Source organism: Felis catus, chromosome D2 (assembly GCF_018350175.1).
Source record: "Felis catus isolate Fca126 chromosome D2, F.catus_Fca126_mat1.0, whole genome shotgun sequence".
Classification (NCBI taxonomy): domain Eukaryota; kingdom Metazoa; phylum Chordata; class Mammalia; order Carnivora; family Felidae; genus Felis; species Felis catus.
Window position 1 is genome coordinate 55,190,750 of NC_058378.1, and position 13,631 is coordinate 55,204,380.

Below are 13,631 nucleotides of genomic sequence, written 5' to 3' on the forward strand. Positions count from 1 at the left end.
ATAAAGGAATATTCAAACAATCCAAAAGAAGACAAGAAAAGAGAGAAAAAGGAACATAGAAACATATGAGACAAGTAGAAAACATAAAAGTAAATGGAGTGAAACCTAAATATATCCAAATGAGCTAAGTGCTCCATTTTTGTCTAGGTTGGTAGACTGGATTAGAATTTAGAAAACAAAATCCATGGGGCGCCTGGGTGGCGCAGTCGGTTAAGCGTCCGACTTCAGCCAGGTCACGATCTCACGGTCCGTGAGTTCAAGCCCCGCATCAGGCTCTGGGCTGATGGCTCGGAGCCTGGAGCCTGCTTCCGATTCTGTGTCTCCCTCTCTCTCTGCCCCTCCCCCATTCATGCTCTGTCTCTCTCTGTCCCAAAAATAAATAAAAAAGGTTGAAAAAAACACTTTAAAAAAAAAAAAAAAAAGAAAACAAAATCCATATGGAACAACCTAAGTGTCCATCAATAGATGAATAAAGATATGGTGTACACACACACACACACACACACACACACACACAGGCATAGACACATACACACATATACCACAGAATATTACCGAGCCATAAAAAAGAATGAGATCTTACCATTTGTGACAACATGGACCTAAAGGGTATTATGCTAAGTGAAGTAAGTAAGACAGAGAAAGACAAATACCATGATTTCATTTATATGTGGAATCTGAAAACAAAACAAATAAATGAACAAAAAGCAGAAACAGACCCATAAGTACAGACAACAAACTGGTGGTTGCCAGAGAGGAAGGAGGTAGGGGATGGACAAGACGGGTGAAGGGGAGTGGGAGGTACAAGCTTCCAGTTATGGAATGAATAAGTCACAGGGATGAAAGGTACAGCATGGAAAATACAGTACTAGTGTATTGTACTAGTGTTGTAAGGTGACATATGTTAGACAAATTTGTGGTGAGTATAGTATAAGTTGTAGAATTGTTGAATCATTATGTTGTACACTTGAAACTAATGTAACATTGCGTGTCAACTAAATTTCAATAAATTTTTTTAAAAGGAGGAAAACCAAAACTAAAATCTAATTGTGTATTATTTATAAGAGACTTATCTAGATCATAAAGATATAAAAAGTTAGGGAATAGAAATAATGGGAAAAAGTACCATACAAACACTAACAAAATAAAGCCAGCATAGCTATATTAATATAAGGTAAAATAGATGTTTAAGGCAAAAAGTTTTACTAGGTATAAAGAAGAGTACATCAAAATAATGCAGTTTAATTAAGATGTATTTATATATATGCATACACACATATACACATATATGCATATAATAATATGGCTTCAAAATATATAAAGCAAAATTGATTAGAAGAGCACCTGGGTGACTCAGTTGCTTAAACATCCAACTTCACCTCAGGTCATGATCTCGCGCTTTGTGAGTTCGAGCCCTGCATTTGGCTCTGTGCTAACAGCTCAGAGCCTGCAGCCTGCTTTGGATTCTGTGTCTCCTCCTCTCTCTGCCCCACCCATGTTCATGCTCTGTCTCTCTCTGTCTCTCAATAATAAACGTTAAAAAAAATTAAAAACAAAAACAAAACTTAATACAAAAACTCTTGCAACCCAATTTAACGCATGAACATAGTTACAAACATGCTAAACAGAATTCTGTCCATTAATACAGTGAAGTTGTTGGGGCCATTCCAGGAATGCAAGGGTGGGTGACTTAACGTTAGAAAGTCAGTGTAATTTGTCATACTAATAGTGTGTTTGCAAAGTCATAAAACAGAAGAGGCATCTTTAAAAACTGTAGATTACCAATATCCAAATCATATGATCACTACCCCATCCAGCAAAGTACCTCTAAATTTGAAGCAATAGTTTCAATTGTTGATCTGGAAAAAAAGTATAATAAATACACTGCAGAATGGCCAGAACATCTGGAAAAGTCTGGCTTTTAGCAGGGCACTTTTGAATAGTGAAAAATCTTCCAGTCGTAAAGGAATTTATCTCTTAAGTGGAATTTCTATAGCTATATCAAGACGTGGGTAAAATGCAAAAAAAAATCATAAGGTGGGGGTATCCAGAACAATTCATCAGTACATTCTTCCAGGCCATTTTTAATGATTTCTATTAATGACCAACATATTTTTGATCTACCATTATTGTTGTAGTAATACAAAACAGCTTTATGATTTAGAAAGAGGAAAAGACTTCTCCCTATTACACAGTATATCACGGACTTGGAAACAAATAAAATCCCTCCGACAACAGCAAGGGTTTACAAGCACCCCAGTAAAGTTACAGTTTCAAAGGTGAGTGGCTACTCTGTTTGTTCTTATAAGTCTCCTGAGGAACCGGCCATGAATAACTGGACATTTACAGTAACTGGGAGAAAATCCAGAAGCTAGACATCTACTTGATGTCGTCAACAAAGGACTTGTATTTTGAATACATGAACAATCCTTAAAACTTAATGAGACAACTTGATTTCTTAAATGGGCAAAAGATTGGGGTGCCTGGGTGGCTCAGTTGATTAAGTCAGACTTCGGCTCAGGTCATGATCTCATTGTTTGTGGGTTCGAGCCCCGCGTCGGGCTCTGTGCTGACAGCTCAGAGCCTGGAGCCTGCTTCAGATTCTGTGTCTCCCTCTCTCTCTGCCCCTCCCCGCTACTCACACTCTGTCTCTGTCTCTGTCTCTCTCTCTCTCAAAAATAAATAAACATTATTAAAAAAATTAAAATGGGTGAAAGATTTGAACACTTCACTAAAGAAGGCAAATGGATGGTAAATGGACACATGAAAAGATGCTCAGCATGGCGTGGCATGTCAGTAAAGAAATGTAAATTAAAACCACAGTGGGGTAACTATACACCATTTAGAATGGCTAAAATCCGAAACAAGACAAAATTAAAATGGCAGTAACAAATATTGATGAAAATATTGAGCAGCAGGAAGTCTCATTCATTAATTGCTGATGAGAATGTAATTAGTGCAGCCATTTGAAAACAGTTTGGCAAAAAAAAAAAAAAAAAAGAAAGAAAACAGTTTGGCACTTTTCTTACAAAGCCTCACATAGACCCAGCAATCATACTCCTAGGTGAAATGTATAAGTCATAAAAACATGGTTAGTGGAGGAGATGGTTACAGTTCAAATCTGTATTTACTAATCACTTAAGCTGTGTGTGAATACATTGAAATAACTAGTTCCCTCCCCACAACCCATGTCTTTTTCAAAACTAAGAAATTAGTGTAACTTCAGCCTATTAAGAAAGACATTTACTTTGTTGATTTTTTTTTCCTGCTACAGTGGTTTTTAATGAAAGTGCTTCTTGTGGTTTTTCTTTTTTTTAATTTTTTATAATGTTTGTTTATTTTTAAGAGAGAGAGAGAGAGACAGTGCGACAGGGGGAGGGGCAGAGAGGGAGACACAGAATCTGAAGCAGGCTCGAAGCTGTCAGCACAGAGCCCGACTCAGAGCTCAAACTCACGAACCCCGAACCACGAGATCATGACCTAAACCATGAGATCATGACCTGACCTGAGCCTAAGTCAGAAGCTTAACCGACTGAGCCACCCAGGCGCCCCAGCTTCTGACAGTTTCTGAACCTAACCCAGCATGAAACATTTTCGTAGAGTTCTGAATTCACGTAAACTTGCTGACTTGCCTCCATTCCTTTAAACCAGTCTGATATGCCCATGCATTATGAGCCCCTGGGCGGAAAAGGAGAGACAGAGGTGCCATAAGTTTGTTCAGAACAGCAGTTCTAGACCAATACCGCCTGCTCACCACTCACTTTTACTCTCACTACTAATGTTCTTGGGGTGTACAATTATTTGTTGTAAGAGATTGGTCGTGTGTGTGTATATGTGTTAAGAACACCTCTAACAGATCTCACATAGTCCCATTATTTCTGCTTCAAATAATTATGTTTATTATCAATTAGGGTAAAAATGAATAAATGTGAAGAGCAAAACCAAGAAGAACTGTTAGAAATGTCTGAGACTCAGAAGAAAACTGAAGGAAAAGCATTTAAGAATGGGGATAAATGGGAGGTATTTATATTTCAAAATAACATTCAACTCCTCTTTGCTGGTTATAACATTTAATTGTTTGGTAGAATAGGAAATCTTGGTATTTGTAACAGTTACCCAACAAAATGACAAACCTAAGAAATAAAAGTGTAATTTCAAGAATTCTTGTCTTAAGCAGTGAACTTATATTGTAAATTATATATTTATGTTTTGGTTTCTAGAGCCTCTCATACTTAGCTTCAGAACTTGAAGAAACAGATATTGAAAGAATAAGACCAATTACCTTGATGCCACAACTTTCTTTCACTATAGAATTAACAAACTTATCCAAGTGTTCACTGTAAGCATTTTAAAGGATTATTTCTTCATTATATATTGTCTGTTGTGTTGTTTTAATAATAGTATTAGACTAATAGTATTAGAGTGAGTACCAGATGCCAGGCACTTTACTAAGGTTTTAAATACATTTGCACATTTAACTGCAACCATATCTCGGTGGTATTATCCCATCGTAGATTTGGGGGGAATTTATGCTTATGAAGGGTAAGTTGCCCAGGGTCACCTAATTCATGACTCAGGTAGGACATAAACCAGTTTGGTTTGGTGATTGTTTTTTGTTTTGCTATGGTACTAATTTTTGTTCAGGTGTAGATAGCCACTGTAGAAAATAAGAGTATGTGGTTGCCCACCTCTTGCTTCCATAAGTATTCTGTATCTGGAGGAAAATTTTCTGCTTTATACAAACTTCTTTCCTTTCCAGTTGTGGTTTTTTTCCTTGAGCTGTGTTTTCTCCCTATTCCTAGGACATTCATGCAAAAACAGATCTCATACAGATTCCCATTTCTCCCATCTCTGAGCCCATGGACCTCATCTCCTTTAAAGGAGATGGATATGGCATCTTGGGACATTGAACTAGGTCCAACTTTTCAACATCTCTGCCCCATGGGACACTTTGTACCAATTCATCTTTGAGTATTGTATGAATGTGCATCATTTAATACAGCGTTGGAGGGTAGTAAATGCCCGATAAATATTTATACTTATGAAATGAATGGATGGATGATTACATTTGAAATGAACATAAAGAGTAGCAGACACAAAGACACAATTACCACTACCCTCTTTCTGACTAGCAAAGTGCAGCAGTGAAGCAATGCTTTATTTGTTCTGCACCTACTTCCAAAGAGGGCCTGAGATAATTATTATGTAAGACAGGCATACAAAAGGACCATCTAAATGAGGATGAGAGAACAAGAGCCACAAAATAGAAGTTAGAAGTAAAGAGTGGGAAGAGAAGGAAGAAGATATATGTGCTGGAAAACCTAGGCTAAAACTTAGTGGAAATCAAGGCAAAAGGAAAGGGGACATGTTCTGTCTTTTCAAAGCCAATGCTATTATGGGGCACTGCTGTCATTATTCCTTTAAAATGTCCAGTTGAATAAGGATTGATTCTCTAGAAAAGAAGAATATACCGGTCTCAGGGATAGAGATGAAAGGAATACAAGGATTAAAGAAGAATTATAAAGAGTTTATACGTGACAAAAAAGGCAAGATTTCCCAAAGATAAATATAATCCTGAATTAATGGATTTTCATAATCAGTTCATGAGCTCATTGTTAAAACTACTTTCAGAGGGCAACATTAAAAAGTAATTTGTAAAAAGTAAAAAGTAATTGGTAAGATGCTTAGAAGAGGCCAACAGGAAGATAAGAAAAATAAGTAATCTTTTGTCTCCTGAACCTCTGAAAAGGTTACAGAGAACATGGGCAGATATGGAGGCTGGGAGATGCTGGGCCCCTAGGACGATTACGGTGGAGAACAGAAGGGCATGTTATGTTTCATCCCAGAGCTTATCTTCCAACCAGTCTTCTCCCTTCTGAAAAAGAGAAGCCCTAAACATCATTAGGTCAGTTGCCTTGCAGCTGAGAAGATAATTCAATAAATGTTGGTTGAATGAACAAATGAATGAGTGGCCGGAAGACTCTCTTTAGGAGTTTCATATCACTTAAGGGATCAGTTTAACTTCCCAGCAAGTGTTTCATAGAAGCCCCAGGGAATCTGGCTTGCCTCTCTGGTCTTTGGGGTTAGAGAAAGAACGCCCTAGAGAAAAAAGAGTGTGCAGCCTAAAGCCTAAAGGGGTTTATAAAGACCTTTAAGAGGACACAGCAACTCTGTTGACTTAGAGCTGCCTCACTGAGGTTATTGAAAACATGGTGTATTTCTTTTAAAAGTGTGTCTTTCTTCTAGAAGTTAGAAAATATTTTTGAGTTTTTAATTCAAGCTCCCCCCCCCCCATTCCTAAGTCCCTCAGTTTTCTCCTCTTAGGAGACTAAGTTACAGTTTAGTAAAATAAATAGCAGAGTGATATATAGTACCTTGACTTTACTTCTTTCTTTATTTTTAAGTAAATATCTTAAAAAAAATATTTGAGTAGGAGAGGCTATTATCCACACATAGGCAAGCATTATTTGGCTCAAAGATAGCATTAAATGGTTTCAAAAAAGGTCATACTTTAACATGCTTAGGTACATTTTGAAAAGAACAATATTTTGTACCTGTCTTGCTTTTCAAGGATCCTTTAAATACTTATTTAATTTTTAGGCATGAACAAAAGAGGAGAGCCAAAATTCAGAAGCTTAAATATTTTATTAAAATATTATCCAACGATAAACAGGTTTCTTGCACGTCCGTTTCTCCCCTACAGTTTGATTTTAAAGTCATGTTTCAGCAAATTTTCAATATTCAGATAGTATGTTGGCCAGAAACAATTTGCTTGGAGGTATGCCATTGTCATTTACTTCTGTATCTTATTTTATGTCATACATACTTTTATATTTCTTGGTAGCTACTGTTATATGTGACAAGTAATTTCTGTTTAGAGATGATCGATCTGTATGAGTAGGCAAGTCATTTATAAATAACGTATTTGTAATTCAGCAATAGTCTTTTATACTACAAGTATAAATTATTTGATTTGTGGTTGTTCTAAATATTTCCATTCTCTCCTGCTGAAATTCCTACCAACCCTGGATGTGCAGCATTACTATTCACTTGCTAGCAAGGTGTAAGGCAATTATTTAAACTAAAATGGGTAACATAGCTTTTGTAAGTGCTGTTTGATTTCTCCAAATAGTCCCAACCCTGACTTGGTGATTTCAGTCTTTTGCTGAATTTGTAAGTAAGTATGTATGTATGTATGTATGTATGTATGTATGTTATTTATTTGTCTGTTTGTTTATGTTTTGGATCCCTTTAAGAAGCTGATGAAAGAACATACATATAACAGACTCCTAATTGCTGTCCAAAGGTCCCATCATCAGAACCCCTGCACTAAAGGAAGAAGAAAATAGGACAATGGAGAAAAATTAAAGACAGTAAAGGAGTCTAGATAGGAAGTCTTGGCTATTATGGGGGTTAAACTTGCAACTAGACTTGAAAGGAAAGTTAGGAGGGAATAAAGATTTGTGTATATGAGCATGGGCTGAGGTTTGAGGAGTGAGGAAAGAATTACAATTATAAATCTAAATCAGAGGTATGTTTACAATACCTAAAATAATTTTTTCTATCTCTGCTCAGAGGCTACCTTCATTTTGTTTATCTAAACTTTACAAGTTTCTATCATCTTAAAATGCACCTCTGTTGAAATTCCTATTTTAAAAATATGCTAAGATATATACTGACTATACTTTCCTGTTGTACTTAAAATAAATTGTGATACAATAATCTAACCACTTGAAGTTTAAAACTTGCCCCCACCCAAGTAGACAAATGTGTATTTTGAGTCCTTCATCATCATACTACCACTTAGAACATGATCTTAACAAACTAAAAGGCAGGGAAGGAAGGGAATCTAGCTAGGAATAAAGTGCACCATGAGCTACTGCAAAAATTGCAAAATAAATCTATTTATTTAGATAGCCTAACAGATGCTAACCTACATTTTGAATTTAGGAACTCCTTGCCGTTCCTCTTTATTCCTTTCTCACCTTAGTCAAACTGAACTGCTTGTTTTTTTCCCCATACATCCTTGCCATTTCCTACCTCTGAGCTTCTGAACATTCTAGTTCTTCTACTCACAAGGCCCATTTTCATTCTTGACACTCCATCCCAGCCACGCAGTGGTCCAGAGCGCTGCCATCGGGGGACAAGGCTCTACCAGGAGACTTCACAGAGGTGGAACTCTCTACCTTTACAGTTACTACCCAGGATCTGGTCTCCAGCCCTACAGTCTCAGAACCTGAATTTGACAGTCCCGTGAGAATACGTCTATATCCCCTAAACAAAACACAAGACTGATGTGTAAAATCAAAATGCCAATTTTACATTTGAATATAGTTATCAGTGCATCACCTCTCTTCAGGTAGCCAATTTACTGAGTTGCAATAAGAAATTTCTCTCATAGACCTGAATCCTATAAGGCCATTAACTACACCCCTATAAACTTTTCTACATTAGGGATGCCTTTGTCAAGGAACTAGTGTGCTGACTTATATTCACTCTTACAAGGACAGTGCTAAGATGACCGGAAAAAACATTTGCCTCTTTGACTCTCCTTTTTCTCTACTTTTCTGGTTAACCACCCATCCTTTTGATTGACACGTTCTTATCTTTCAGGAAGCATTTTCTCCCTCCTTGATTTCCTTCTTCTTTGAGCACCTATCGCTGTTTCCCCAAACACTGGCAACACAGTATAAGTCAAAATACGATTTTTCTAAGAAACCCGTTAGGTTTGTAGTTATGGCAGTGATGGGATTGTAGTATAGAACAGCACGCAGAATCAGAAGTCCCGGGTTTAGTATGGAACTGTCTACTCAGCACCTCCCTACTCCTTCTTCTGGGACTCTTTCTCCCTCCCGTACCTCCTATAGCTTATTTAACTTGTCCTTGGACTCCATGAACCGATGGATCTCCCCTTTTGTTGAGCAATTCAACCTGGGTTTCTATCATTTATAATAAAAACTAATGTAGTTTCATATAGAGACTCAGTTTCTTCATTTATAAAATTGGAAGAATAATGCCTATTTCCTATAATTTTTATGAGGTTTAAATGAGATAAAGAACTTTAAAAGTGCTATCCAAAAGCAAGTTATTCAGATATTGTGTTATATGTACCCATATGCTCAGAACTATATTTGTAATCCTTTTATTCAATTCATTTTCTTTGAAACCACTAAAAGGCATTGTATTCTTAAGGACATATGATTATTTCCTTTTCTTATAATCATGTGAATGAAATGCTATACCTATTTTATATTCTAGTATTTTTAAAAAAGAATAAAAATGTGTTAGTGAAGATTCTTATTTTAGCTTTTAGCTTTTTTTTTTTTATTTACTTATTTATTTGGTACTTCCAGTGAGCTATCAACTGTTTCTTTTATATTTAGGTTTATGAAGTAAGTCAAAGGACAAACTTACTGGCAAAACTGTATTTACCTTTACCTAACAGCACAGAGGTGAAAAGCAAAACTGTTTTGGAATATGTAGAGTTTAGCTCTGATGAGCTGGTCACACCTGCATATGGAGAAGTAGGAAGCAGTAAGTTTATTTAAAACGTCCCCTTCCCCACCTCTATTCCCTTTTTGAACTCTGTATCCCACGCGACCCTGGATCATTTATGTGAGTAAAGAATGCTGTGTGTACGGTATCAGGTTTGAAATGTGTTAAGCTCTCCTTTCAGATGTTAAACCAAGATTTTTTACACTTTGTCTTGAATCATCAGATCTTTGGGAAATCTAAAATTTGGAATCAGCACCTGTGCTTTTCCTAAATTATCTGAAACAGGAGCACGGTGCTCTGTGGAACAGGAGTCTGATCCTGAGTGGAGAGACTGCTCTGCTTCTACCTCTCCTTCAGTGAAGCCTAAAGAAGCTCCAGGACGTGTTGATTTGTCTTTGAACTGAATAGGGAAGGGAGAGAGAAGGAGGGAGAGAAAGAGAGAAAAGGAGAGAAGGGATGTATTGTTAAGCCCCCTGGAGACTGAGAAAGAAAATGGGTAAAGGGAGAAGACTCGGGAATGTAGGGAAAAAGGACGGAGTAGTAGCTGGTTTGGTGCTTGACCTGCTGCCAGTGTCCTTTCCTTCTGGAAGCCACTTCCAGAAAGAATGGTTAAGAAAAGTTCTGGTTGTAAGGAGAAGACAGTAGAGACGTTCATCCCTAGGTTTTCCTCTCTCTTTTGTAGTCTGTTTGAAGTCGTCTGCCTTGAGGTACCTTAGATGGGAAATGAGGGAGAGCTCTAAAATTAGAGCCTGGGGTCACTACAGAACAGCCTTGGGTTCCACAGGTAAAAGTCAGGGGAAAACATCTACAATGTGTTAAACTCTGTGCTTTATTTAAATTGCATGTTTTTAATGCTTTTTATATACAGATGTGCCTTTTATTCTTGAGGGAAATGCAACTGAAGAACTTTGTCTTTTGACATCAGGAAAACTTAGCTACTGTCTATCATGGGCTTTAGACGAAAATGGTATTCCTCTGACACCCAAGTCGCAGTCCTTAAGATCTGCTTGCTGCAGGTAATAAACTTATTTCATTTTATTTTATTTATTTATTTTTTAATTATTATTTTTTAATATGTAATTTATTGTCAAATTGGTTTCCATACAACACCCAGTGCTCCTCCCAACAGGTGCCCTCCTCAATGCCCATCACCCGCTTTCCCCTCTCTCCCCCCCCCCCATTGACCCTCAGTTTGCTCTCAGTATTTAAGAGTCTCTTGTGGTTTGCCTCCTTCCCTCTCTGTAACTTTTTTCCTCCCCCTCCCCTCCCCCTGGTTTTCTGTTAAGTTTCTCAGGATCCACATAGGAGTGAAAACATATGGTATCTGTCTTTCTCTGCCTGACTTATTTCACTTAGCATAACACTCTCTAGTTCCATCCACGTTGCTACAAATGGCCAGATTTCATTCTTTCTCATTGCCGAGTAGTATTCCATTGTATAAATAAACCACATCTTCTTTATCCATTCGTCAGTTGATGGACATTGAGGCTCTTTCCATAATTTGGCCATTGTTGAAAGTGCTGCTATAAACATTGGGGTACAAGTGCCCCTATGCATTAGCACTCCTGTATCCCTTGGGTAAATTCCTAGCAGTGCTATTGCTGGGTCATAGGGTAGGCCTATTTTTAATTTTTTGAGGAACCTCCACACTGTTTTCCAGAGCGGCTGCACCAGTTCGCATTCCCACCAACAGTGCAAGAGGGTTCCCGTTTCTCCACATCCTCTCCAGCATCTGTAGTCTCCTGATTTGTTCATTTTAGCCATTCTGACCAGTGTGAGGTGGTATCTCAGTGTGGTTTTGATTTGTATTTCCCTGATGAGGAGTGATATTGAGCATCTTTTCATGTGCCTGTTGGCCATCTGGATGTCTTCTTTAGAAAAGTGTCTATTCACGTCTTCTGCCCATTTATTCACTGGATTATTTGTTTTTCGGGTGTGGAGTTTGGTGAGTTCTTTATAGATTTTGGATACTAGCCCTTTATCCGATATGTCATTTGCAAATATCTTTTCCTATTGCATCGGTTGCCTTTTAGTTTTGTTAATTGTTTCCTTTGCAGTGAAGAAGCTTTTTATCTTGATGAGGTCCCAATAGTTCATTCTTGCTTTTAATTCCCTCGCCTTTGGAGATGTGTCGAGTAAGAAATTGCTGCGGCTGAGGTCAGAGAGGTCTTTTCCTGCTTTCTCCTCTAGGGTTTTGATGGTTTCCTGTCTCACATTCAGGTCCTTCATCCATTTTGAGTTTATTTTTGTGAATGGTGTAATAAAGTGGTCTAGTTTCATTCTTCTGTATGCAGGTAATAAACTTTTATGAAATAATACCAATCTTCAGCAAAGCATCACACAGAATCTATATCTGTAAAAGGGAAAAAAACTCTAGCAGTGGTTAGAGCAGGTCAGTTTATTTGGACTATTTATTTTTATTTGCATTTACATGTAAGTGACTGTATCTTTTTAATGCTTAGGTTAATAGCTACATGGATGATGACAGAGACGGTTCCATAGCTCTTGCAGGCAGGGGCCAAGTACTCCCAAGGATTTTATTTGTGAAGCCTTTATATCTCCCAAACATTTTGGATTATGAAAGAATCATTTATGCATTATCAGTTTGCTAGAAGAAAAATCCTAGAAATCTTATTCATATCCCAGGACTTCTTTATTTTTTTTAAGTTTATTTATTTTGAGAGAGAGTGAGAGAGACAGAAAGAGTGAGCACGAGAGTGCAGGGTAGGGGCAGAGAGAGAGGGAGAGAGAGAATCCCAAGCAGGCCCCATGCTGTCAACACAGAGCCTAACATGGGGCTTGATCCCTCGAACTATAAGATCATGACCTGAGCTGAAATCAAGAGCTGGACGCTTAACCAACTGAGCCAGCCAGACGCCCCTATGTCCTAGGACTTCTTAGAGAAATTGGGATTAATTTCTAGATTATACCACAAAAAGGATTGCTAGAATTAAGTACAGTAAAATTCTGTAAAAATGATAATACTGGTTTATATGTTTGCTGCATTTAAATAAAATAGTAAATGTAAGCGGCAAGTGGTTTCCATCATTTAAAAATTAATGAATGATGATAACAAAAAGATGGTCTTTTTCGCCTCCCCATCAAAACACATATTTGTTATTATTTTTAATAGTATGGAATTTTTATGTGTTTTTTTAAGTTTATGTATTTATTTTGAGAGAGAGAGAGAGCACACACAAGCAGGAGAGAGGCAGAGAGACAGGGAGAAAGAGAGAATCCCAAGCAGGCTCTGTGCTGTCAGTGCACAGCCTGACGCAGGGCTCAGATTCACAAACTATAGATCATGACCTGAGCTGAAATCAAGAGTCGGTCGCTCAACCAGCTGAACCACCCAGGCACCTCTAAACACATATTTTTAAAGGACGTAGTTATATATCCAACTATAGGACATTATGGAAAAGTCAGAACTGTGGAGACAAAAAAATATCAGTGGTCTCCAGGCATTAGGAGGAGGCGGGGATGAATAGGCAGGACACACAGGATTTTTAGGGCAGTGAAACTACTATCTATATGATATTATCACTGTAGATACCTGTCATTACATGTTTGTCAAAACCTATGGAATGGAATGTATAACACCAAAAATAAACCGTAATGTAAACTGTGGACTTGGAGTGATGATGATGTGTCAACCATTGATTGTAACAAATGCAAGTCTTTTATTGTGATGAATGTACTAAATTATACATCTGTTAAAGGATGTTGATAGTAGAGGAGTGGCATTTTTTGGGGGGTGGGAGCGGGGGTAGGAGATACATGGAAACTGTGCACTTTCTGATCAGTCTTGCTCTGAACCTAAAACTCTAAAAAGTCTATTTTTAAAATAAAATAATTTTTAAAATTTAAAACATTGCTATAAATAACGGGTTAAACAGGAAATCAAGACTGAAATTAGAGACTATTTTAAAAATAACAATGAGATCACTGTGTATAAAACCAGTGAGATATGGCCAGAGTGACAGTAAGAGTTCAAAAATGCTTTCCTTGGCAATAGTTTTAGAGAAAAAAAACAAAGTGTCAGTAGCACTCAGCAATTGATATTGAGGAAACTGAGGTCAAGAAGTTTTAAGAAGAGGCTGAAAATAAGAGAGACAGTAGAATCAAAGTATAGGTTT

General features: G+C 37.4%; 1 protein-coding gene across 14 annotated transcripts in view; it reads left to right on the top strand.

Moving 5' to 3' along the window:
- CC2D2B (coiled-coil and C2 domain containing 2B) overlaps nucleotides 1–13,631 on the top strand; it is a 95,631-nt gene that overhangs the window by 28,456 nt on the left and 53,544 nt on the right. For 13 of the 14 annotated variants that reach the window (XM_019813601.3, XM_045040484.1, XM_045040485.1 and 10 more), the window contains 6 exons: nucleotides 2,139–2,279; nucleotides 3,912–4,020; nucleotides 4,221–4,339; nucleotides 6,601–6,778; nucleotides 9,384–9,534; nucleotides 10,364–10,511. In XM_019813601.3, coding sequence (XP_019669160.3) covers nucleotides 2,139–2,279; nucleotides 3,912–4,020; nucleotides 4,221–4,339; nucleotides 6,601–6,778; nucleotides 9,384–9,534; nucleotides 10,364–10,511 — 846 coding nt within the window. The remainder of the gene's footprint in view (nucleotides 1–2,138; nucleotides 2,280–3,911; nucleotides 4,021–4,220; nucleotides 4,340–6,600; nucleotides 6,779–9,383; nucleotides 9,535–10,363; nucleotides 10,512–13,631) is intronic. The other variant, XM_045040486.1, reaches the window with a different exon arrangement.